Source organism: Eptatretus burgeri, chromosome 2, assembly GCF_056783735.1.
Source record: "Eptatretus burgeri isolate ZD-2024b chromosome 2, Ebu_testis_v1, whole genome shotgun sequence".
NCBI lineage: Eukaryota > Metazoa > Chordata > Myxini > Myxiniformes > Myxinidae > Eptatretus > Eptatretus burgeri.
Window position 1 is genome coordinate 97,078,249 of NC_140962.1, and position 27,433 is coordinate 97,105,681.

Genomic DNA, 27,433 nt, shown 5'->3' on the forward strand with positions numbered 1-27,433 from the left:
TCGCTGGGCTTGGGATTCCAATGCTGGCGGTGTGGCAAAGGAGATTGACCTTGTGCTCGTTGATGGTCGCTGGAGGATAATCCAGAACTGCAGGGTCTACTGGAGTACTCAGTTCCTCAATACTGACCACCAGCTTGTTGAAGCAACTCTAAAGTTGCACCTTAAATCCAGGGGAATGGTACCATCCCAGCCTAGGCTGGATGTTGGCAAGCTCAAGGATGTGAGGGTAACTGAGGGAGTTTGCGAGCAAGCTGAGTGGAGATTTGGGGGAGGGGGTGGTGGTCTGGGTGCTTTGGGAGATCCTGAATAGCTGTGGAGTGCCTTCAAGACCACCATCTTTGATGTTGCCAGTGGATGTCTTGGAACTCACCGTAGTGCAAAGAATAATTTTGTCTCTCAAGGGACACTGGATACGATTGACCTGAGTCACAGGGCTGGGCTGAATGGCAGAGCTGAGCTGTTCAGGCAGCTGAGGCGTAAAACTGTACCTGCGCTAAGGGTGGACAAGGAGGCCGATGTGCGAGGAATCTGTGAGGGGGTAGAGCATCACCTTTCGTCAGGTGATTCTTGTCCTGCTCATAGTTGAATTCGCGCATTGCGTTCATCCAAGCCCATCCCTCGGTGTACTGCAGTTGGAGCAGAGGGTGGTCGGCTCTTGACAAAGAAGTCCGAAATAAAGGCCCGCAGGGCCGGTTACTTTGAGCATTTGTACCAGGCTGATCCACCAGTTGTTGAGTTGGACGTCAGGGGTGTTACAATCACTGTTGCTGACCCTCCAATCAACTGTGGTCCACCTTCGCTTGTGGAAACACAGGCTTCGGTGAACCGGTTGAAGTGGAGTAAAGCTCCAGGGATCTGTGGTGTATTCCAACGCTGGTGGTGTGGCAAAGGAGATTGACCATGTGCTCGTTGATGGGTGCAGGAGGACGATTCAGAACTGCAGGGTCTACCAGAGTACTCAGTTCCTCAATACCGACTCCAGGCTTGTTGTAGAAACTCTTAAGTTTCAGCTTAAATCCAGAAGAATGGTATCATCCCAGCCTAAGCTGGATGTTGGCAAGCTCAAGGATGAGAGGGTAGCTGAGGAGTTTGCAAACAGGCTGAGTATGGATTTGGGGGGGAGGGGGGTCTGGGTGTTTTGGGGAATCTTGAAGAGTTGTGGAGTGCCTTCATGACGACCATCCTTGATGTTTCTGGTGTATGTCTTGGAACTCACCGTCCAGCAAAAAATAACTTTGTCTCCCAAGGGACAGTGGATATCATTGACCAGAGTCGCAGGGCCAGGCTTTATTGCAGAGCGGAGCTGTTCAGGGAGTTGAGGCATATCAGGCTGAGGCGAGGGAGCCTTGTGAGTGGAAGAGGCCAACGGACTGACTACGTTCCTCTTGGTTGCAGCAGGTTGATCAGCATCTCAAGGAGATGGGGGTGAGCCAGGCATCTATCTGTAGGATGGCCAGATAGAGGCCCCTGGAGTACTGGCGGAATGTGGACACAGCGACATGCTGCTCCGGTTGCTGCAGGCTCCCACACCTGACCTGACCGACACCCCCACCATCCTATGTTTGCATAATCAATATATGGCCTTTTTTGGAGATCTTAAATACCAGTTCAAGTTAAGAGGCTGTAAGCGAGAATTTGACAAAGAATGTCAATAAGCCATCTTTGCATCTTTTTCCAAACACAGAATTATCTCTTAATATTGATGTAATCTAGGTTGATCTTGCAAGCTTCAAATAATCACTGATGAAATGATAATTCAATCAGTTGTATGGAGTTATCCCTGAAACTCATGAAATGCATGAACTAAGTTCAATTTTCTGCATACAGGTGGTGAACTTGGCTCGCCATCTCATCTACTTCGGTTTCTACAGCTTTGCAGGCCTCCTGCGCCTCACCCGCACATTGCTTGCAATCCTCGACTGTGGAAAGAGGCGTCGGGGACTAGCACGAAACAATCCTGAAAAGACTTCTATCCATCGTGGTCTGAACATTTGCACAATAATTTCTGTGTTGAACTGATCTTGGTCAAACATCTGTAATTTCTTGCTAAATTGATTAACTCTGCCTGGGAAATCTCCTGTTTCACCATGGGATTTATTATATTTCATTTGCAGTTGGACATGTATAAAAGCCTGGCATTTTATATACGACTAAAAATACCAACTCCGTTCACAATACAGTATTTCATTCAATCTCCGGCCATGGAAATGTTTTTTTCAGCAACCAATCATGTTCAGCTGAGACTGAATTAGATTATTTTGTTTGTAGACCGAGCTCATTGCCAAATACGTTTTTCATGTTATCATGCATCGATATAATGTGTCTGTGTGTGTGTGTGTGTGTGTGTGTGTGTGTGTGTGTGTGTGTGTGTGTGTGTGTGTGTGTGTGTGTGTGTGTGTGTGTGTGTGTGTGTGTGTGTGTGTGTGTGTGTGTGTGTGTGTGTGTGTGTCAGTGTGTGTGTGTGTGTCAGTGTGTCTCCTCCATAACTCCAAAACCGTGAAACCTCACGGCCCCAAACTGCATACACCCTACTCAGGGAACTCCAAGGTAGTGCACTGATGATAATTAGGTATTTGGGGGTTTTTTTTGAATGCACCATTAAGGCTTGTATGAGAGCTAACACACAGAATCTACAACAAGGGGAGTAGTGGACAAGAGGGGTGAGAGGGGGAAGGAAAAAGCAGTGGGGAACAGATACATTAGGAGATCTGTGTAAGGGAGAGGGATGGGGGTGGGATTCACAGGGTAAATAAGATGGACACCACAAGGACTTAATTTAAACACCCCTTTTGAACATAATTAATGGCGTTATTTAATGATCCTTTATCAAGGTGTTGTATAAGAAATTTCTAAGTCATCCTGCACATTTGAGTCATTTATTGAACAAACAACATAAATAAATACAAACAAATGCATGCATATGTGCATATGGAGGCATCCATGACCACCACTTGGGAAATAAAAGGAACACAAACTTGCTCCAGATCTCTGAAATGTATGATAAAGTTAAGTCCTTTATATAGAATCCAGTGAGACATAGTATTCTTTATTTCCAAATGCTGGCGCCACAGTTTGTCAAGTCTTGATATTCCCAGGTGGAGCTCATCTTCAGCCTTCGTGCAGCCACAAACTTGATTTGGTTTAATGGTTGTCACATATATTTCAAACCCAGATGTGTAGATTCTCTCCCACCACAGAATGACACACAGAATGATGGAATGATGTCAAACTTCAACCCTTTTGGGCATTTTGATAGATTTCTATAGTATGTCAGTTAAAAGTCACTCTGCTTCTAATAGACGAGGGAATATATACTATCTTGAAGCAATTAGAGCTCAGTGAATGCATCTGGACATTTCCTTAGACCCATATTCCAGTTATACTGAAATCATATTCCCTGTCCAATTCCCTGTGGATACATGTTGAAGCACATCGAATCATACCATTTTTGAGTACATTTTCCATTTCAGATTTAATACATTTATTTCAATATCAAGTTTTAATTAACAACATTTTATTATTGTTTTTATCACCCTCAAACCCATTATGGTAATTTGGAGAAATTGTATCGACAGCGTCATCCTCTGTTGCCTCACTCTCCATTGTGGCGGTCTTAATTTGCCATTTTTTGGCCTTCTCAACAATGCCTTGATGCGAAACAGGCCGCAAAAGTTTCTTAATGATAAAGGGCTCAATTTTTTCTTTTCACTTTACTCACACACATCATCGAATGCCTGATCTGCATATGTACGAATCACAAATTTGTGGATTCGTATTTGTAAAGGGACTCTCTGTGGGGGTGTGCATGCTTGCTTGCTTGCTTGATTACTTGTGTGTTGTGCATGGGTTTCGCGCACACGTGAACCAAATTTGCAACCAGGCCTGTTGTGCGGTGGGCGGCCGTCTCGCGACCCATGTACTTCGGCATGTGGGGAGTGGACATGCTGCGGCACCGAAACCACAGATGACGTGCTACACAGTGCAGGTGTGGGTAAAGTTGAGCATGCTGGTGATAATCCATGCACGTGTGCGAGATAAGGATGAGTACAGTTCATCTCTGGTGCACGTGTACAGTGAGCATGGACCGCGAGGAGGTTGTATGAACTTGTATGGGGGGCTGTTTAGGACTGACTGTTTGGTTTTGCATTTAAAACTGCTTCCCCATCGTGTAGCACGTCCAAATCCGATTCAGAGTGAGCCGACCGGATGGTTGAAAAGGTTGCCCTGTGTGCAAGCATGCATGTATGCAGTCAGGCCTTTGTCAGGTAGATAGCACAGGTTTTAAATGTTCTTGCCTGGTTTTATATGGAACCCAGCGGTTAAAAATAAAATGTTGCTGTTTGGGTGCGTTTTATCGCCCTCCCCTCCCCTCATGCTGCCTTCCTTTCCCGTCCCCTCACGCTGCCTTCCCTTTCCCTCTCCTCTCGCTGACCTCCCCTCCCCTAACACTGCCTTTCCTTCCCCTCACACTACCTTCCCTTCCCTTCCCCTCACAATGCCTTCCCTTCCATTACCATCACGCTGCTTTCTCTCTCCCCCTACCCTCACGCTTATCTCCTTCCAAACCCCCCCCCCCACCCCACCACCCAGAAACATCTCTGGAGGGTCTCAGCATGCTGTATTGACTTGCTGTTAATTGTACTCCATTTCGTTCAATCCTGTGTTACCCCCCCTCATTTCTCCAGAAGTCTCACTATGAAACATAAAGTCCAGAAATCCCTCCCCTCACGTCAACTCCTACCAAACCCCCTCTCGCTTCCCACTTCCCCCCTCCTCTTTCCCCGATCCCTCCTCTCTCCACCCCACCCTCTCTCTTCTCCATCCTCTCTCCCTCCCCTCCTTACTCTCTATCCCTCACCTCCTTCCTCTCTATCTCCCCTCCCTCCCTCCTCTCTCTTCCTCCTCTCTCTCCCTCCCTGTTTCTCCCCCCCCCCCATCTCTTAATATTCCCGTCAGCGAAGCAAGTATTGAATAATTTAACATCTTGTGTTGATGCGTCTTCATTTGCATTCAGGCAGCCACATGATGCGTTCGATTCATGGTGTGGGCGAGCTTATGAGCCAAGTGGTACTGGGTGGAAGCGTCCTGCTACCTTCCTGTTCCGCAATCCCCAACAAGCACTTGGGAAATAATGAAGCAAGACTCGACCGAGAAGACGTCCTTGTGATGGATACAAAGAGGAAGATCATTGAGATCCTGCAGGTGTGTTTGGAGCTCGTGTTCTGTGAGGTATTGTTGCAGCTCAAGCAAAATGACTAATTTGATATGACGATGTCAGTATGGGATGGTATTCAAGAATGAAAAACGAAAAAGGTTTTCTTCTGGAGAAGATAGTTGAAAAGCATGAGCAAAGTCGTATTACCTTCCTCAAATTACTCCAATGAGGTGGATTTGTTTTGACAGGGAAGTAAGACTCATTGCAAAGCTTGTACATATTTTGCATGAGACAAAGATTTAATCAGGAGAAATTGTTGTATTTAAACCACAAACACTGTGATAATCACAGTGAGGTAAATTCAAAATCACAACCAACTCGTTTATTTTTTGTGAAAAATGGGCAAAGGATAACAATGTGCCTTTCTTCCTCTTTGATGTAAAATATACCTTGAATTGGTTGTGCTTTTGCATCCTCTGTTCTGCAGTTCTTCAACGCATTTATGGTGATTGTCATTTCTCCCAACTTGAAACTGTTTGGTGATTGATGTATTTTAACTGCCAATTACCAGAACATGAGAAGACATTGAACAAATAAACACAGTACTGTCAGACCTCGCTATTTGTGAACCCCGTGTATTTGCAGTTTGTAAAATGTGACCTGCTTCGACATTCCCCTTTGCTTTGCGTATTTGCAGTTTTTGTTCGTGTTTTCAAGTGAGCATGTTCACGGTTTTTTGTGGATATATTCGCGGTTTTTGCAATTTTTCGTGGGATTTTTTTATTTTCCCCTCATGAATCATGAACTGCCGGGAGCCGATGCCCCCCTTTTCCATTGAAACAATGCCCCGCTATTTGCGGATTCACTATTCGCGGCATTTTCCAGGTACATAGCCCCCACGAATAGCGGTATCCGAAAGTATATGAGATTTGAACCTAAGATTCCAGCATCATGAGGCAAGTATTCAGATGGGAATACCAAACAAGCCAATGTATTTCTGCAAGTGTGAAATGCAAAAGGTTTGCAAAATACGATTTCCTCCAAGAACCTCATCACGACATACAAAATAAAAGTTGCTTTATGAATGAAACTTGAAATTTGTGGCCGAGTGTTGTCCACAACAAAGTGAGATCGAGGTCATCCTTGCCCCTCCCCCCCTTTCCTCACCACTGTCCCACCAAACCCACCCCCAGTTCATCCTGAACGTGCGACTGGATTACAGAATATCCTGTCTGCTCTCCATCTTCAAGCAGGAGTTTGAAAAGATCAATCCCCATATCTCCAGTGAAGAAACAATGAAGCTTAACCATTTGGAAAATGGAGGTACAGCAAACTAGTTTTAGTTTTTTTGTTTATTTGTTTTAATAATGCAGTTTGATCCATATTCTGTAAAAGCATTATTGTTATTATTTATCAGTCATTATTACCTGCAGTATCATTACCCTAAAACGTATGTATATCTTACCTGCAATATATAAATAAATAAATAAATCTATCTATCAATATATATATATATATACTTCTTCTTTTTTCGGCTGCTCCCGTTTGGGGTCGCCACAGTGGATCATCCGTTATGATCCGCATAGTGATTTTGGCAAAGGTTTTACGCCGGATGCCCTTCCTGACGCAACCCTGGTCGCCTCTTACGACACAGGGATATGGTACACCTATTCTAACCGGGGCATACACCGGGCCCAGTACACTGGTACTCACTTCGCCGACCTCGGAAGGATGACAGGCTGAGTCAACCTCCTGATGTATTAATTCAGTGGTCCAACGGGGCTTGAACTCAGGACCTTTTGGATCCCAAGCCGCTGCTCCAACAACTGCGCCAACACCAGGTATATATATATATATATATATATATATATATATATATATATATATATATATATATATATATATATATATATATATATATATATATATATATATATATATATATATATATATATATATATATATATATATATATATATATATATATATATATATATATATATATATATATATATATATTACTTGGAGCTCAAGTAAAATATATATATTTTTTTTATATATATATATATATTTCTCTATATATATATATATATATATATATATATTTCTATATATATTGTTACGGATTCGCGCCCGCCGGCGTGCTGACGGCCACGTAACTCGAATCGCGGCACGTCGCCCACCGGACGGACAATCCAGTCGTGACCCTCTCGGACTAACGCCGGGAACCAGTCACGGGTGGACCTTTCGGTCTCACCGCAATCGAGCCAATCGGCCCCCGTGTGGGATAGGGTTGCTCGCCAAATTCGACCTACCTAAGTACCCACACGGAGGGTAGACCGGGCGATCGCACCTCGCCGCAGGTCGACTTCGGACACGGGCCACTTAAGCGACCCGTTCCGTACTATCGGGATAACCGAGCGGTGTTATTCGTCGACCTCGACGGTTCGATTAATTATCGGGCGTATTCAGCCCACTACCAACCCTTTACGTGAAGCAAGATGAGGATTCAATGAAAGAAATGACGAAGCGAAGCGGGAAACAGTTCAACACAAAGCACATTTATTCGCGACGAACGGAAAGCACACATATTCAATTCCACCAAAAGCACATAGAAAAGAAGAGAAACACAATGCAATTTTTTACACAAAAAGCAAATGCGACCATGCAGATCTAATACCGATTACGCGAGCACACGGCAACACTTATACAATTTTACTTCACAGACGGCGCTGACAACACACATTCCCAAAAACAAAAGAAAAGAGAGCCCTCAAGGATGAGGCGGGCCTGAGGCCGAGACCGGGTCGGGCCTACCCGTCTGGTGATGAGACGCGGAGCGGCGATGGTGCCTCAACTCCGCGGGCCTCGCGGACAGTGTCTGGTAGGGGGTGGGAAAGGGGCCCCCTTGGTCGCACTATCTCAGCGCGGGGGGAAACAGGAGGGGGTTTCTGATGCTCGGGGTATAGAGGATTTCTACTCTGCCTCGAGTCCCGCGATGAGCGTCTCCACCTCGGCCAGGTCGCGCCGTCGGCCTCCCTGGTGTGCAGCTCCCTGCACGACGCGAGCACCCCCTCGTTTGCCCTCGCCGCCTCTCTACAGCTCCGTCCCCTCCGTTCCGACTCCAACGCACACGACGACGACCAACTCCTTCTTGCTTATTCTTCCCAACTCCACCGCCCGCGAAGTCTTAACTCTTTTCCACTTGACTGACGAACGCGGTCGCTTATATCAGCCCCGTGGCTTCGCTCTCTCATCTTTGACCCCCTCCCTTCGACCTTTCACCTCGCTCCCCATTGGCCCGAGAAAAAGTGGGCGTGAATGCTTTTTGATCCATAAATTTGCATATATCGATCGCCCTCCAATGCCCTGGGGGCGGGGCCAAAATCGCCCCTCGCTCACCGATTGGACGGAACAAAAGTGGGCGTGTGTCGTTTTTGATCCGTTTTTGAAGTGGCAAATCCGTGGTTTTGTACACGCTGCTCGGTGCGCGATGCGACGGTTGCGAGGTGTGACGTGAAGCGGCGCCGCGGTGGGTGGTTGATGTTGTTGTGGTTGTAACAATGGCGGTTGGTCCAAATTAAAGATAGTAAAAGAAAAACGGCTATCCTGAAGAGTCGCAGCACGCATGAATAACATTTATTCCCACTAGACAACGGGTTTGGGCCTAACTACACATATACTTACGGAGATATCTCACCTAAGGGACCTGAATGGTGGTTTGCGAATTTGGTAACCACAACAATATATATATATATTTCTATATATATATATATATATATATATATATATATATATATATATATATATATATATATATATATATATATATATATATATATATATATATATATATATATTTCAATATATATATATATATATATATATTTCAATATATATATATATATATATATATTTCAATATATATATATATATATATATATATTTCAATATATATATATATATATATATATATTTCAATATATATATATATATATTTCAATATATATATATATATATATATATATATATATATATATATATATATATATATATTTCTATATATATATATATATATTTCTATATATATATATATTTCAATATATATATATATATATATATATGTATATATGTATATATATATATATATATATATATATATATATATATATTTCTATATATATATTTCTATATATGTATATATATTTCTATATATATATATATTTCTATATATGTATATATATTTCTATATATATATATTTCTATATATATATATATTTCTATATATGTATATATATATATATATATATATATATATATATATATATATATATATATATATATATATATATATATATGTCTAAGAGCACCCTTATTCTGGACATTTCCATCTGTCTGTCTGTCCGCGAAATTTGGTCAAGCCTAGGGGCTAAACCACTCAACCGATTCCAATGAAATTTGGTAGGGAGGACCAATATTTCTGGGAATAGTGTGCTTTCGAATATGGGACCCCGAGCCTAAGAAACGGCAGAGCAACGGCCCTTGAAAGTGGTCAAAAAATCAAAAAAAATTCGAAAAATCGAAGCTTAGAGTTCTGTGTGCAATCTATCTCGCTCCCTTCATGCCAATTTGCAGCCCTAACAAAAAATATTTGGAGGAGGAGATAGGTTTTGGGTGAGTACATGTGGAACATTTCAGAAACGGTTAATTGTGAATATCTCGAAGAGAAAGAGTCTGATTTTGATGAAACTTGGATGAAATGTGTACAATGTGGCTCGCATGTACACAAAAATGAATGGTTGCTATGCACACCTCCGTTGCTTAGCAACAGCTAAAATACTTTATCGTACATCGTACACTTATTGTGGACTGAACAAAAAAATCAATACCTCCGAGGGACCTGTTTTTTGTGCCCAAGGAGAATGTCTTACAGCATCATATAAAAAAATAAAATCTTTAGCGAATAGATAAATGGAATTACCAGGGCTGCCATTTGTTCGAGTCTCTTTGGAAACATGCCTGAAATTTCACAAGGCGGGTTTCTGTGCGCAAACTAAGAGGGCTGTGATAATCTTATTTATTGTGCTAAATTGATTGATAGCATGTACATGAATATCGGCTCGTCGCGTCGGCCAGCTTTCCATCTAGAGCGAGCAGCCATGTCGCCTACCGGCTTGTTCTGTCTGTTTGTTTGTTTGGATGTTTGATCGTTTGTCATCAGCATAATTGGTAGTAAACGTGGGCGGATTTTGACCAAACTCGAGTGGTAGGTACATCTTAAGACCTAGTGCTTTGGAAATGGAGATGGTTGCTTCGGACACTTTGGTTCCCTTGCAACAACCGAAAAATCTTCAAAATTGGTACCATTCACGCGAAATCGATTCCGAAAGCCATTATCCCACGTAGGGTTATGAAATTTGGCACGAATGATTTACAGGTGATGCTCTATCAAATATATTCCGGTTTTTGTGATATATGGAATACTCTACCCACAGCGCCCCCTACAATTAGTGTATGCGCGAAAATTGGCGAAAATTGAAGGCCCCAAGCGACCAGGTGAGTGCATCGATACGAATGAAACTTTGCAGGTTCATGGTACTCGATAAGTACAACAACTTTGCCTCATGACATATTGACCGATTTCGCTTTGGTCAGGGGTCAAAGGGCAATTGATGCAAGAATCGATAATATGTGAGAGCTGGAGGTGCCTTCGCGCCAAATGCTCTCTATCGCTCTCAGACGAGCCTCGACAAGGTACACAAAAAAAAGCTACTCCTCCTAGGGTTATGGTCGGATGGTCATGAAAATTCATACTAATTATCTGGAATGCATTATGCACAAACGATCGAGCTGGATTTTCGATTTATATCTTTGTTCACCCACAGCACCCCCTCGAACTTTGGGGATTTCCGATATCAAACCGCATTTTCGGTACCGGTATCAAATTGATACCGAGTAGTTATCAGGAGATGGAACTCGATGAGATTTGGTATGCATAATCTTAAGGTGATTCTCTATCCGCTATATGACATCCATTTTTTTTCTCTGTCTTATAGTTTCCAAATGGTGACCCTCTCAACTTGGATGTCCGAGGGCCATTGAGCATTCCCGCTGAAAATTCAAAGTACACTAGCTCCAAGACGGTTGAACCGAATCGAATGAATCTTTACATGCTTATAGACCGTAATGAGTACAACTTTGCTCATTTGCATAATGACCTATCTCGAGTAGGTCAGGGGTCAAAGGTCAACAAGTGCATTTTTCGGGCGAAATTGCCATTCAAGGCACCCTTGCTCCTCCACAGATTAACCGATACGAATGAAAGTTCATAGGTACATCGTACTCAATGAGTACTACAACTTTGCCTCAGGACATATTGACCTATCTCGGCTCGGTCAGGGGTCAAAGGTCAATGAATGCTTTTTTCGGGCAAAATGACAATTCAAATCCCCCTTGCTCCTACATGGGTTAACCGATACAAATGAAAGTTCAGAGCTACAGAGTACTCAATGGGTACTACAACTTTGCTTCAGGACATATTGACCAATCTCGGCTCAGTCAGGGGTCAAAGGTCAATGAGTGCATTGTTCGGGCAAAATGATCATTCAAAGCCCCCTTGCTCGTACACGGGTTAACCGATTCGATTGGAATTTCGCAAGTACTTAGTACAAGAATAACTCAGATCAGGGCTAAAAGGTCATCGGATGCTCGGCGACCCATGGCCGCCTTCCGGCTTGTGTGTGTGTGTGTGTGTGTGTGTGTGTGTGTGTGTGTGTGTGTGTGTGTGTGTGTGTGTGTGTGTGTGTGTGTGTGTGTGTGTGTGTGTGTGTGTGTGTGTGTGTGTGTGTGTGTGTGTGTGTGTGTATATATATATATGTGTATATATATATGTATATGTATATATATATGTATATGTATATGTATATGTATATATATATATATATATATATGTATATATTGTTGCGGATTCGCGCCCGCCGGCGTGCTGACGGCCACGTAACTCGAATCGCGGCACGTCGCCCACCGGAGGGACAATCCAGTCGTGACCCTCTCGGACTAACGCCGGGAACCAGTCACGGGTGGACCTTTCGGTCTCACCGCGATCGAGCCAATCAGCCCCCGCGTGGGATAGGGTTGCTCGCCAAATTCGACCTACCTAAGTACCCACGCGGAGGGTAGACCAGGCGATCGCACCTCGCCGCAGGTCGACTTTGGACACGGGCCACTTAAGCGACCCGTTCCGTACTATCGGGATAACCGAGCGGTGTTATCGTCGACCTCGACGGTTCGATTAATTATCGGGCGTATTCAGCCCACTACCAACCCTTTACGTGAAGCAAGATGAGGATTCAATGAAGGAAATGACGAAGCGAAGCGGGAAACAGTTCAACACAAAGCACATTTATTCGCGATGAACGGAAAGCACACATATTCAATTCCACCAAAAGCACACAGAAAAGAAAAACACAATTCAATTTACACAAAAAGCAAATGAGACAATGCAGATCTACTACCGATTACACGAGCACACGGCAACACTTGTACAATTTTACTTCACAGACGGCGCCGACAACACATACCCAAAACCAAGGAAAGAATAGAGAACCCTCAAGGATGAGGCGGGCCTGAGGCCGAGACCGGGTCGGGCCTACCCGTCTGGTGATGAGACGCGGAGCGGCGATGGTGCCTCAACTCCGCGGGCCTCGCGGGCAGTGTCTGGTAGGGGGTGGGAAAGGGGCCCCCTTGGTCGCACTATCTCAGCGCGGGGGGAAACAGGAGGGGGTTGCTGATGCTCGGGGTATAGAGGATTCCTATTGTCCCGCGACGAGCGTCTCCACCTCGGCCAGGTCGCGCTGTCGGCCTCCCTGGGGTGCAGCTCCCTGCACGACGCGAGCACCCCCTCGTCTGCCCTCGCCGCCTCTCCACAGCTCCGTCCCCTCCGCTCCGACTCCAACGCACACGACGACGACCAGCTCCTTCTTGCCAACTCCACCGCCCGCGAAGTCTTAACTCTCTGTTCCCTCTCGACTCTACTACTCTCTGGACTGACGAACACGGTCGCTTTTATCAGCCCCGTGGCTTCGCCTTTGACCCCCCTCCCTTCGACCTTTCACCTCGCTCCCCATTGGCCCGAGAAAAAGTGGGCGTGAATGCTTTTTGATCCATAAATTTGCATATATCGATCGCCCTCCAAAGCCCTGGAGGCGGGGCCAAATCGCCCCTCGCTCACCGATTGGACGGCAAAAAGTGGGCATGTGTCGTTTTTGATCCGTTTTTGAAGCACAAAATCCGTGATTTTGTACACGCTGTTCGGCGCGCGCCCTGCACGAGTCCAACACCGGTACCCACAGGCGGCGCAAGAACGGTGGCGATGCGACGGTTGCGAGGTGTGACGTGAAGGTCGTGGCGGTTGTGGTGAAGCGGCGTTGTGGTTGGTGGTTGATGTTGTGGTTGTGGTGGTAATCATGGCGGTTGGTCCAAAATAAAGATAGCAAAAGAAAAACGGCTATCCTGAAGAGTCGCAGCACGCATAAATGACATGTATTCCCACTAGACAACGGGTTTGGGCCTAACTACACATGTACTTACGGAGATATCTCACCTAAGGGACCTGAATGGTGGTTTGCGAATTTGGTAACCACAACACTACCCCCTCCCCTTTTTACAGACTCGTCCCGAGTCGTCAAATTTTCGTGTGCCATCATGTGTAGTTTTCCCCGAGTACATTTTACCTACGGATCCCTGAGTGCGACATTCATGGTATTTGTGTCCCCAAAATAAATAACCTGAGGGCTGCGTAACTATCTAAACAAACTCACTGACACGGACGACTTAAATAAAATTGCCGGCGCTAAGACATACATGCCGGGGGCGCACTCATATTTACAGTACATCTTAACCTTAACCTACAAATTTTACACTAAACCATGGCCCAGGATCACTGAACTTTGCAAAAGAAAAGCAGTTAGCAGGGAGCCAGGCTGCCCACATGCAGTCTCTGGCTCAAACAATGCAGGTGACAGGGAACGTGGCTGGCTGCTCACACGCAGTCCAAGGCCTTCCCTTTTGAACTGAACGCAGTGAACCACAACGGTGCATGGGCTGCACAAACGCAGTCTCCGTGCCAGCTCAAGTGGCACACGCAATGAGCACAACGAATGGATGGATGGACACAAACACGGTGCACGGGCCGCCACTGCAGGCCCGTGTTGTAGCTGCCAACAGGGCAGTTCTCGAAGCTTGCAAATTGTTGCCTTGCGGATCCTGGCGCACATGGAAATGAACAGGCGGGGGGGGGCAAAGCAAAATTGAACGGGGCTGGTGAACATGGGCAGTGGGCATGGCATGGCAAAGGTGAGCAGGCAAACACAGCCCGCAGAAGAAGGCCGCTGCAGGCAAACACAGCCGGCAGATGAACTGGCCGGCACAGGCCTTGACGCAAAACACGGCCAGCCGATGGCACAGGCCTTGCAGCAAAACAGCCAGCCGGCAGATGAAGTGGGCCGGCACAGGCCTTGCAGCACAGCAGCTGCAGACGAAGTGGGCCGGCCTTTGCCTTGCAGCAACGCAGCCAACAGATGAAGCTGGCCAGCCTTTGCCGTTCAGTGGAGGTTGGTGGAGGGAGTGCGGTGGTGCTGGCCACTTGGAAGGCGGGCTCGGACCTACCTACCTGTCTCCCTCCCAACCTATCGCCTTTGCCTGTCACTGTACATACCCACTCCCTTAATTTGTGAAAAAGCCAATTTAGCCCCAACTTTTTTTTTTTTTTTTTTTTTTTACTTCCCCACTATAAATCGTCCCCTAACCCCCTTTATCGTCTTTGTTCGGCTAACCTATCCTGTCACCTAGCCTACTCCCAACCCCTACGTTCCCTTCCGGAGGCGGAACAAAGGAGAGCTTAGCGTCCTGTGTCGAGGCCCAACTCAAGCCTCAGAATGGCCTCCCCAGAGTTCGGCGATCTTAACACCAAGTGGGTCCAGCGGCCCACAACGACAAGCGAGGGGATGGATGGTGCGGAGGGTACATCTCCTAATCTACCCCTAACCATTTAACTGTTAAACTACCCCGGTGCTTTCAACAAGAGCATATCGCTTAAACTATTGGTTCTAACAACCCAGATTCCCGTCGCCTGTGTTGGGGTCCTCACAATTTCCGGCCTCGCCCCCGTAATTTTCTCTCCGTGCCCTCTCACCGTCTCCTGGCTGGGACACGGGGCTCCCTTTGGCAGGCACGACCCTCTGCCGAATCTCCCGCTATGGCACCCCCGGGCACTACACTGCCTCCGAGCCTACCAGCTCCCCACACCGGGGAGTGCCCCCCATGGCACCTCCCCTGAAACGCACACGTGGCAGGCTGGCTTCCCAGGCCCCTTTCCGAGGGTCACCCTTGCCCACAACACTGCCCACGCGGCTAATGGCGCCCCGGGCCCCCGCACCAAGCAGGCGCACCCGTGCCCACTACTCTATCCCGGCCCCCCATGGACCCATGGCCTACCGCGGCCGACTAGCCTGGTGCCCGGGGTACCCACTCAGCGATACTCACCTTTCGCAGCCACGCTCCCAAGCCCGTCAACAGGGCTCCTGCACCCCTCCAAATGGGTTTCGAGCCTACATTCCCACCAACAGCAAAACGACCTCCATTTTTCAATTTGACTAACCCAGCTAACTCACTTTACTCTGACCCCGGGGTCCCTTGGGCGGGAGTCACTCCTCCCCCCAATCACTCATCGCACCATGCATTCCCCATTCGCTCCACTCACACAGACCCGCTGGCCTCACTCACTCACCAAGCACATGCTTCCAATCCACTCACCAACAACTCTTCAACACACTCACCGCTGAACTCTGCCATCCTCCTAACTACCTCCCCTAACTAACTCGTGCTCCCATGTCGTCCCTTACACTATAGCACGTTCCTTTTAACACTACGTAGCTAAGCTACGTCCCCACTACACATTCACCAGTCTGTCCATGTCCTCAAAATCAATCATTTTATTTCCCCACCTAAATCTGGCTACAATCCCTCTAACTAATCCATTCCACGGACTCCATGAGGACTTACTCCTGCCCCATGAAGTCGGTCTAACTAAGCTAACCCTTCCCCCTAACTAGTTTCCATCCTGTGCCCAGGGGAGGGGGTCTTCCACCCCTTGCCCAGGAATCCTGTGCACCCGAAAGTGAGGCTTGTTTTTTTTTTTTTTTTCTTTTTTCCATGCGCAGCACCTGCGCGGCAACTCAGAGCTCGCGCACTTTACACCTGCCCGTGACGTCATGCAGCTGCACGTGTTTCTCGTCCCCCCTTGGACGGTACCATCCGGCGGGGATACCCCTCCTGCCGGATTCCAACCCCACGTACAGCCATGACGTCACCGTGCGCATAAAAAAAACACAAGCCCCACGTCTCGAGGGGTTCCCCACGCGAACACATGTGCTTTGCCCGTTGGAGCTTAACACACACGATCGCGTGGAGAACCCGTCCGGTCCAAATCCGTTTACCTGCCTAAACTTTGTCCGTCCGTGGGATCGGCAAATCCACCGCGTGCGTTTCCGGACCGGGACTTCACTCTCGCAAGCGAGCACGTGGTGGCCTCGTGCGTTGCACAGCACGGACCGCGTGCTCACTGCTGGGTGAACCCGGCACGGTCCCCGAAACAACTACAGCCGCTACTCGGCTTTCTTTTCTCACATGTCGCCGTCGTCGCCTCCATTCCACCCACGCACACCTGCGTGTTACGACGCTCACACTCCATTCCATTACATTCACACCGGGAGACGCGGCTGCGTGTTCACACATGCCGACCGACATCTCCCTTACATACCGCTCTCTCACACACACGGTCTCCCTTGCACTCGGCCGTTCACTCCCGCGTGCCTCACTACTCACACAAACCATACTACTCACACACGCGGGGGCACTCAACCGCGGTGCCTCATCCACACACGCGGGGGCACTCAACCGCGGTGTCTCATCCATACTCCGTGCCTCACTCACACACGCGGGGGCACTCACCCGCGGTGCCTCATCCACACTGGCCGTTTCATCCACACACACGGCCTCACTCACACACGGTTCCTCACCCACACACGCGGGGGCACCCACCCGCGGTGCCCCATCCACACTCGGCGTGCTGGGAAGCACGTACTCTGGCACCATCGCCACCACACCACTCACACACGGGGTCGCTTCCACACACGGTGCCGCACTCACACCTTGCACCACACACACAGGGACAACCACACTGGGGATTCGTGTCCCCACAAGGGTCTCCGGGGCCTCTATACCCCCCAAGCTCTCCGAGCACCCGTTCACAGCACTCGCCTCCTCAACCTCGCAAAGCACGACCGAACTCACCTGGTCGTGACTCGCCTCAGGGGGGCATACTCCCTCCCCTCGTTCCTGGAGGAGGCCATCCAGGTGCTCGCACTGGGTCTCTACCCAGTCCGCCAGCTCACCCCCATGATCCTCCACTACCTCCGTGTGCGTGTGTGCGTCACTTACCCCGTCCAATTCACCCTCTATCTCCCGTGTCTCTATACATTTATAAGTTTCTGTCGTCGTCACCTCGTGTCTCGTCTCACACGTTTTGGTCTCCCCATTTAATTTTTCCCTTTTGGTCACCGTCGATTCCTCTGTCACGACCCTCGCCCAACACGCCCCCCGAATTATTTTTTTACCCGCCTCCACCGCGGGCCTGTCAGCCGTTGCACCCCCTTCCAGCTCGTTTGCTCCCACACGTGGAGTCGCCATTCCCAGCTCCCTGGTCACGGCCTTCATGCCCGCCTGCAGGCATCGGCCCATGTTCTGCGTCTCACCCCGTAGCTCTTTCATTTCTTTTTTTATGTTTGTTTCCATTCCGTTCATTTGTTGTGTATTCGCATCCAATTTTTGTGTATTCGCATCCATCTTTTCGTTCATTTGTTGTGTATTCGCATCCATCTTTTCGTTCATTTGTTTGTTCATGCCTTTCATTTCGTTTTTCATTTCATTTGTCATTGCCGCCAGCATGGCGCATAGCTGGGCCATGTCGGGTGCGCTTGAGTGAGCCGTTTCGGCAGGGGTTGAGGAAGCGTTTTGGTGGAGAGGGGGAGGGGGAGGTGTCATACACCGCGGCCGCTGCCGCACCCATTTCGGGCTCTGGGTTCAGTTGGGCGAGTCCGTGTTCCTGCACAATCAACATTTCCTGCTCGGGGATTCCATCCTGGACCATGGATCCTACACATTCTACATCCATTTCTAATACCCCCAGCTCCCGCTCGCCTTGAGACGCCATCTTGCTTCTCGTAAAGGGTTAATTTCGCTCGCTTGTAATTTGGAGGGAATCGGGGGTCGCTTCTCTCACCCCTGGACCGATTCCCGTGAATTTCGCTGGAGACAGGAGAGCCTGTTGTCCCGCTCTCCAATACCAGTGCCGCGAGGAGGGCGATGGATTTGTATCGCACGACCTGACACCAGTGTTGCGGATTCGCGCCCGCCGGCGTGCTGACGGCCACGTAACTCGAATCGCGGCACGTCGCCCACCGGACGGACAATCCAGTCGTGACCCTCTCGGACTAACGCCGGGAACCAGTCACGGGTGGACCTTTCGGTCTCACCGCGATCGAGCCAATCAGCCCCCGCGTGGGATAGGGTTGCTGTGCAAATTCGACCTACCTAAGTAAGCACGCGGAGGGTAGACCGGGAGATCGCACCTCGCCGCAGGTCGACTTCGGACACGGGCCACTTAAGCGACCCGTTCCGTACTATCGGGATAACCGAGCGGTGTTATCGTCGACCTCGACGGTTCGATTAATTATCGGGCGTATTCAGCCCACTACCAACCCTTTACGTGAAGCAAGATGAGGATTCAATGAAGGAAATGACGAAGCGAAGCGGGAAACAGTTCAACACAAAGCACATTTATTCGCGATGAACGGAAAGCACACATATTCAATTCCACCAAAAGCACACAGAAAAGAAAAACACAATTCAATTTACACAAAAAGCAAATGAGACAATGCAGATCTACTACCGATTACACGAGCACACGGCAACACTTATACAATTTTACTTCACAGACGGCGCCGACAACACATACCCAAAACCAAGGAAAGAATAGAGAACCCTCAAGGATGAGGCGGGCCTGAGGCCGAGACCGGGTCGGGCCTACCCGTCTGGTGATGAGACGTGGAGCGGCGATGGTGCCTCAACTCCGCGGGCCTCGCGGGCAGTGTCTGGTAGGGGGTGGGAAAGGGGCCCCCTTGGTCGCACTATCTCAGCGCGGGGGGAAACAGGAGGGGGTTGCTGATGCTCGGGGTATAGAGGATTCCTATTGTCCCGCGAGCGGCTCTCCACCTCGGCCAGGTCGCGCTGTCGGCCTCCCTGGGGTGCAGCTCCCTGCACGACGCGAGCACCCCCTCGTCTGCCCTCGCCGCCTCTCCACAGCTCCGTCCCCTCCGCTCCGACTCCAACGCACACGACGACGACCAGCTCCTTCTTGCCAACTCCACCGCCCGCGAAGTCTTAACTCTCTGTTCCCTCTCGACTCTACTACTCTCTGGACTGACGAACACGATCGCTTTTATCAGCCCCGTGGCTTCGCCTTTGACCCCCCTCCCTTCGACCTTTCACCTCGCTCCCCATTGGCCCGAGAAAAAGTGGGCGTGAATGCTTTTTGATCCATAAATTTGCATATATCGATCGCCCTCCAACGCCCTGGAGGCGGGGCCAAATCGCCCCTCGCTCACCGATTGGACGGCAAAAAGTGGGCGTGTGTCGTTTTTGATCCGTTTTTGAAGCACAAAATCCGTGATTTTGTACACGCTGTTCGGCGCGCGCCCTGCACGAGTCCAACACCGGTACCCACAGGCGGCGCAAGAACGGTGGCGATGCGACGGTTGCGAGGTGTGACGTGAAGGTCGTGGCGGTTGTGGTGAAGCGGCGTTGTGGTTGGTGGTTGATGTTGTGGTTGTGGTGGTAATCATGGCGGTTGGTCCAAAATAAAGATAGCAAAAGAAAAACGGCTATCCTGAAGAGTCGCAGCACGCATAAATGACATGTATTCCCACTAGACAACGGGTTTGGGCCTAACTACACATGTACTTACGGAGATATCTCACCTAAGGGACCTGAATGGTGGTTTGCGAATTTGGTAACCACAACAATATATATATATATATATATATATATATATATATATATATATATATATATATATATATATATGTGAATATATATTGTATATGTATATGTATTTATGTTTGTGTATGTATATTTGTATATGTATTTTTGTATGTATATGTGTATATCTATTTTTGTATGTACAGTCAAAGCTCGTTACCATGCCACCCGTCGGGACCGAGCAAAAGTGGCATAGTAGCGAGAGTGACATAGTAACGAGATTTTGTAAAAACGGCCTTATTTTCTCAAGTTACCCATCTGTAGTTAATCTTTAGACAAAATTTATTCCAGCAAGTAAAAGGCACGACTGTTGTATAAGCTAAGCGAACGGAGAACATACACACACTAACAGAGTTCACACATTAACATATGGCATGGCGAGAAATTCACGACACACAAAGCTTTCAAGAATCGTCGGCTGGCGCATCTTCTTTCGGCGGATCTCGTGCATCTCGTTGTCTAGCCGATCGCACGCTTGCATCACACCGGGCTTCCCGCTTCTCTGCTGCATGAACTTCCGGACGGTGCTTCAAGCGCGCTGGGCTTCCTCAAACGGAACGATTTCCTCCTCGACAGTTACCTCGTCATCTTCGCTTTCCACCGGCTCCTCACTGCACAGAATCTCCTCCGCAATCTCCTCCAGCGTGAAATACCCGCCAGTCGCGAGGCGCTCGTCGGCTTCGAGAAAGTCAGACAGCTCGATCTCCTCGTTCTCGTGCATCTTTTCCTCGGCAGGCAGAGCTTCCCAGATGTCGGGCAGCTCCGCATCCTGTGGCTCAGTTTGGATCTCCTCTTCGATGAACTTGGCCTTCGCGAAACAGTTCCTGATTGTCGACTTGCCGACCTGCTCCCAAGCACACCGGGTGACGTGTAGAGCGTCGAGCAACGTGAACTTGAACTCCTTTCCCTCGTCTATGGCCTCAAGCCGGCGGCATAGCAGGAGCTTCTTGTAGTGGCGCTTGAGGTTCTCTATGATTCCCTGATCCATTGGTTGCGAATTGGCTGTCGTGTTGGGTGGAAAGAAGACCAGTTGGATGTTGTTCAGCTCGAGCTCGGGAGGGTGGCCAGAGAAGTTATCGAGACAGACCAGCACTCTGCGTCCCTGCTGGCCGAGTCGTCCGTCCCACGCACGCAACATCTCCTCGAAAAGCTCCGCCGTCATCCACGCCTTCGCGTTCGCCTTTTACTTGACCGGGATCTCTTTATTCTTGAAGGCACGGGGTTTCTTGGAATTGGCAATCACCAGAAGAGGGAACTTCTCGCTGCCGCTCATGTTTGCCCCAACCAGAAGAGTGATCCTTTGCTTGCTTTTCTTTCCTCCAGTACACCGCTCTCCCATGAAAGCCATGGTCTTGTTCGGAAGCAGCTGCCAGAAGAGTCCAGTCTCGTCCAGGTTGAAGACGTCGTCTGCAGAGAACTGCCCGAGTAAGGGCCGGAGAACCTGTTGTTGCCACTCAAGAAGGGATTGCGAATCCACCGCTCCAGCTTCGCCCTGCACTGTCTTGAACGTGATGCCGTGGCGCTTCTTGAAATTGCCCAACCAACCGTCGCTTGCTATGAAGTCTGGGATGTGCATCAGCTCGGCCAGTTTCATCGCCTTCTCCTTGATCAGATCGCCGCTGACAGGCACATTCTGTCCTCTTGATTGCTTCAGCCACATGAGCACTCCCTCATCAAGCTTCGGGTCGTGAGCCTGCGTCAACTTCATGCGCTTCGATGGAAATCCAGCTTTGATTGCAGCCTCGATTGCATCCTTCTTGCTGAGAATGCCCTTCACGGTGGTTCTCTTAACTTCGACGCCCCATTTCTTGCTAATCTCCCTGGCCAACTTGGACTGATTCGGCTCCTTCTTCGCGGCATCGATGATCTCCTTCTTCTCCTTCAGCGTAAAGTCGGTTCGCTTGCGTTTCTGAGCTGACATTATGGGCTGAATTTGAAAAAAAATGATGTCACTGTTGTACGTGTGCCTGCGTGTCTGTGTGTGTGCTCGCGCTTTTTTGTGTCTCGTTGTGCGTGTTGTGATTGGCTTGTTGTGGCTGGCATCGGGGAGAAGAATCGCGTGTTTTGACACAGTCTGACTATGCGCGTACGTATTGAGTTATGTTGTGCGCAGCTGGACTGTAGTTCGTCGCTTCGCCTTTGGATGTGAGTGTGATAATCGAGCACTGCGCAATACAGACTTTTTCACGACTCGTGCCTTTTAACAGTCACACATTAGTGGCATGGTAGCGAGAGTAGGGGGTGGCATAGTAAATTTATTTTGAATTGAATTTTGTCGGGACCGAGCAAAAGTGGTATAATAGCGAGAGTGGCATAGAAGCGAGGTGGCATAGTAACGAGCTTTGACTGTATATGTGTATATATGTTTGTATATATTGTTACGGCTGTGGAAATTCACAGAGCACCATATTGGTCCTTAAATCAGTTATGTCGATAAGTCTGTGTTCAGATAGTTTTCCCCACCGATGTCAAAGGGGTTTATTCGTGTAACCAGGCTGTGATCTTTGAGGTCGCCGTTTTTCTTTTGCTATCGTTATTTTGGACCAACCGCTCCACAACAACCACCTCCACCACCAACATCGCTCTCATCAACCGCTTCACAACAACCACCTCCACCACCAGCATCGCTCTCACAACCGCCTTCACAACAACCACCTTTTCCACAATCGCCTTCACACAACCACCTTCTCCACAACGCCAAACACAGCCACCATCTCCTAAACCACATCTCCCCCAATAACCAACAACGAACAACATCGCTTCACCTTCAACTCCGTAAACGCCGCCATCCTTGTGCCAGCCACGGCGAGTTACCAGTGAACAGCATCGCTGCAAACAGATGCGGGGGTTTCCTCGTTGTACAGGGCCGGTGATCTCCACAATGTCTGCTCTCCTTTGTGGGCGCCAGCGACGGTGATTTCAACCACGTCCGCTCGCTCCGAGCTTCGCCTCGAAATTCGGATCAGGAGATCGAGGGGGGCGGAGCCAGCGGGGGGTCAGAGGTGAGGGATCAGAGATCGGGCCTCGCCTCACGGATCCCATATAACAGCGCACAGAGCGCCAAGTAAGTGAGTCGAGTTGGTCGGGGTTTGGAGTGGTATGAAGAGCAAGGTTCGAGTCCAGTTGAGGGCAGTGGAGGTATGGGTTCACCGAGGAGACGGGAGCTGAGAGCGCAGCCAAGCCTGCCGTGCCGCGCAGAACTGCGCGTTCGTGTGCGGGACGTGGGGAGAGCCGGAGAGAGGTCGCCAGCCAGCATCGAACAGTCTGAGGTGATCGGGTTTCGGGACAGTCCGAGCGGCGCTGAGAGACGGACGGGCTCTTAAACAGAGCATCAACTCTAAGAGAGCAAAAGACCCGTTCGTTCCTCTGAGGCGTTGCCGGTTGGGCCCGAATCACCACGCCGTCAAACGAGGCCTGGGCTGGACCGCGGTCACGACAGCTGCCGTGAGGACGGGACGTCCCGGGTCACCCCAGCGAGGCACCTCGAAGGTGAAGGGAACCAGTCCGGCCTCGCGGAGCTTCTGCGGTCGTCACAGCTCCGTGAAATAAAGACCCAAGAGGTCCAGTCTACCCCTCGTCTTTCCTGGGGTTTTTCTTTGTTTCTTTTGAATGAACGTTGTGGCGCCATGTCCGTAGGTAGAACTGTTTAAGTGTGCGTAATTAATAGAATGGTGGTAGTTGTTTTTCTTGCTCGCGCCTTGTCCCTACCCCCATTCATTACGTGCTTGTACATTGCATTGCTTTTGTTTGCCTCACCTGATTGCATACAGGACTGCATATGTGTTGTGTGTGCAAATAAATGTGCTTGTGTGAATGTTAACCCGTTCGTCGCGTCCTTTTCCTTCATTGAACTGCCATCATTGAGTTCGGAATATAGCTGGCTTTTTAATAGCCGATAATACAGGCGTCGGCAACGTAAACCAGGACGCGGGCCACTGGGCCACGTTCGGGCCACATCGCGGGCCGCACCCCCCTCCCAACCTGAAAAAATAACAAACACACCTAAAATCAATGATAATAAATGTAATTGTAAATTGAATCTTCAGACTTGCAGTCATCACAATGTGAAACAATTAATATGAAGGCTGGTTATTCTTTGATGCAGACAGAGAGTCAATGTCTGGCTTGATGGAGGAGGAGGCCAGGAGGAGGACGTCTTGAAGATGAGCGTCTGCAAGCTGTGTTCTCGTCTTGTTCTTCGTCAGCTTCATGCGACTGAACAGCTGCTTGCAAGAGTATGTGGACTGGAACAATGAAGATAAGCGCAGGGCCTCTCTAACAAAACCCGGGAAAGCACGGGAGGCTGAGAGCGAGTGCCAGAACATCATTGGCGACAAAAGAGCAAACTTTGCACGGTGGCTCTCTGAGCACTGGAGCTCAATGAGCTCCAGCTGAAGGTCGTCAGCCACATCCACAGAATCCACATCAAAGGGAGCGGAGAAAAGAATATATGTGGAAGAATCATATGTCCACATATGTTAAATTTGCCGTCGGTTCAGAAAAATGTTTCGCGGGCTGCACCTAATGGAAATCCGGACAAGGCGCCGCGGGCCGCACGGGAGGAGCTCGCGGCTGCATTTGGCCCGCGGGCCGCAGGTTGTCGACCTCGACGATAATAGGATTGGGTCCAACGGGGCTGCGCAATAATGTCCCGCTCGGTTTTCCCAAAACGAAGCGAGCTGCTGAAGCGGCTCGTTTCCAAGATGCCCCGTTGAGGTACAGTCTCTCGGTAGTCTGCCCGCGCGATCAATCAGGTATATCAACAATTCGGCGATTGACCCTGTAGCGCGGGTGGAGTGTTGACTAGGCTATGGTGTGCATCCAAAATACACCCGTAGCGGGATTTCGGCGTTGTTCCGGAAGGCTGCGACTAGATTGTCCGTTAGTTGGGCGAGAGCGGCCGCCATTGGCGAGAAGCGGCCGTCCGCATGCCGGCGGGCGGAAATCTGTAACACTGGTGTCCGGGAGTGGGAATAAAATCCATCCCGCCACCAACCAAATTAGCGGGAATCGGATCAAGGGTGTGTGAAGCGACCCTCGGTTCCCATAAAATTCCGAGCATACAAATTTTTTATTCCGATCCACAAAATGGCATTTCAAGGCGAACAGGGGCAGGAGGGATTAGGAATGGATTTAGAAAGAGTAGAATCCATGGCCCAGGACGAGATCACCGTGCAGGACTCCATAATGCAGGTTGAATTTCCCCCACAATCAAACCCAGAATCCAAAATGGGCACCGCGGGGGCGGCCGTGGTGTATGACACCTCCCCTCCCCTCCTCCGTTAAATTCCCTCCCCGGTCCCCGGCGGATCCGCGCCCGATAATGGTGAAGCGACTGCCACAGACCCACCTGACACGAGCCATCTATTGGTAATTTTGCAAGCAATGAAAGAAATGAACAACGAAATGAAAAACGAAATGAAAAACAAAATGAAAGAAATGAACAACGAAATGAAAAACGAAATGAAAGAAATGAATTATAAAATGGATGCAAATGTGCAACAAATGGATGAGAATATGCAATCACTGCGGGGTGAAATGCAGCGCATGGGGCGATGCCTGCAGGCGGGCATAATGGCGTTTGTGTGCGACTAAACACGGACGGTGGAGCACAAAATGGCGGCGCCACGTGCTGGAGCGAGCGAGCTGAGGGAGAGTGTGGATTGTGCCGCCCCCGCGGTGGAGGACAAAATAATTCAGGAGACGTGTAGGACGAGACTCGTGCAGGTGACGGAGAGAGTGACAGTACCAGAGAGGGAAAAGTAAATGGGGTGACTGAGACGTGTACGGCAAGACACGTAGAGACGACGGAAATAATAAAAGAAATAACAGACACGGGAGGTGGAAACGGTAGAGGAGAGACTACACGATAAAGACGGGGTGAACGACGAGCATACACACATGGAGTAAGCGAGGAACAATGGGGGCGAGCTGGTGGACTGTTCCGTGGCCCGGTACAAGCAGCTGGATAGTCTCCTTCAGGAACGGAGGGAGACGCTATGCTCCCTTGAGGCGGATCACGACCAGGTGGGTCTGGTCGAGCTTTGCGAGGTAGAGGGGGCGAGTGCTGTTGACGGGTACACACTGAGCTTGGGGGGGGTATGGAGGCCCCGGGACCCCTTGCGGTAGCGCAAATCCCCAGTGCGATTGTTCCGGTATGTGTGTTTACGAGTGTGGCGAAATGTGTGCTGAAACGCGCGCATAGCATGGGTGAAAGGCGGTGTGTGAAAGAGACAGCGTGTGTGAGAAAAACCGTGTGTGTGAGGGAAACAGCATCTGTGGTTTCGGCATGCGTGAGTGAAACCGCATGTGTGAGAGCGCTGTATGTAAGGGAGATGACGGTCGGTATGCGGGAAACTGCAACCGCATGTTCGATTATCATGGTAAGGTGTGTGAGCATCATGGCATGCGGGAGTGCGTGTGTTGGAGTGCGACGACGACGGTGCCTGACGGTGGACAAGGGCCGAGTAGCGGCCGTAGCTGTTTTGGGAACTGTGCCGGATTTTCACGGCAGCGCGCTCGGGGTCCGTGCTGTGCTTCGCACAAGGCCGCCACGTGCGCGTCTGTGCGAATGAAATCCGGTCCGTAAGCGCACGCGGTGGATGTTAGCCGATCCCACGGATGGACAAAAGGTAGGCTGGGATTATGAATTTGGACTGGATGGGTTCTCCAGGCGAGCGCGCGTGTAAAGCTCCGACGAGCAGAGCACATGTGTTCGCGTGGGGAACCCCTCAAAACACGAGGCTTGTTTTTAATGCGCATGGTGACGTCGTGGCTGCATGGTTGGAATCCGGCAGAAGGAAAATCCCTGCCGGATGTTGCCATCCGAGAAGGAACGAGGTGCGCGAAACGCGAGCATCTGCCGTGACGTCACGGGGGGGGGGGGTGGGGGGGGAAGCGCAGGTTGCGAGTTGCCGCGCTGGTGCATGCATAACAAAAAAAAAAAATTAATAAAATTTTAAAAAAGCAGGCCTCGCTTCGGGTGAACAGGATTCCCTGGGCAAGGGGTGGGAGACCCCCCTGTCCGGGGCACAGGATGGAACTCGTTAAGGGGTTGGGTTAGCATTAGTTAGACCGGCTTCATGGGGCAGGGATAAGTCCTCATGGAGCCTGTGGAATGGA

At 49.3% G+C, this 27,433-nt stretch overlaps 1 protein-coding gene across 1 annotated transcript in view; it reads left to right on the forward strand.

Annotated features, from left to right (window-relative positions):
* LOC147032632 (inositol 1,4,5-trisphosphate-gated calcium channel ITPR1-like) overlaps positions 1-27,433 on the forward strand; it is a 578,387-nt gene that overhangs the window by 247,067 nt on the left and 303,887 nt on the right. Inside the window, exons 19-21 of the mRNA XM_085850787.1 lie at positions 1,828-1,981; positions 5,015-5,202; positions 6,349-6,478. Coding sequence (XP_085706913.1) covers positions 1,828-1,981; positions 5,015-5,202; positions 6,349-6,478 — 472 coding nt within the window. The remainder of the gene's footprint in view (positions 1-1,827; positions 1,982-5,014; positions 5,203-6,348; positions 6,479-27,433) is intronic.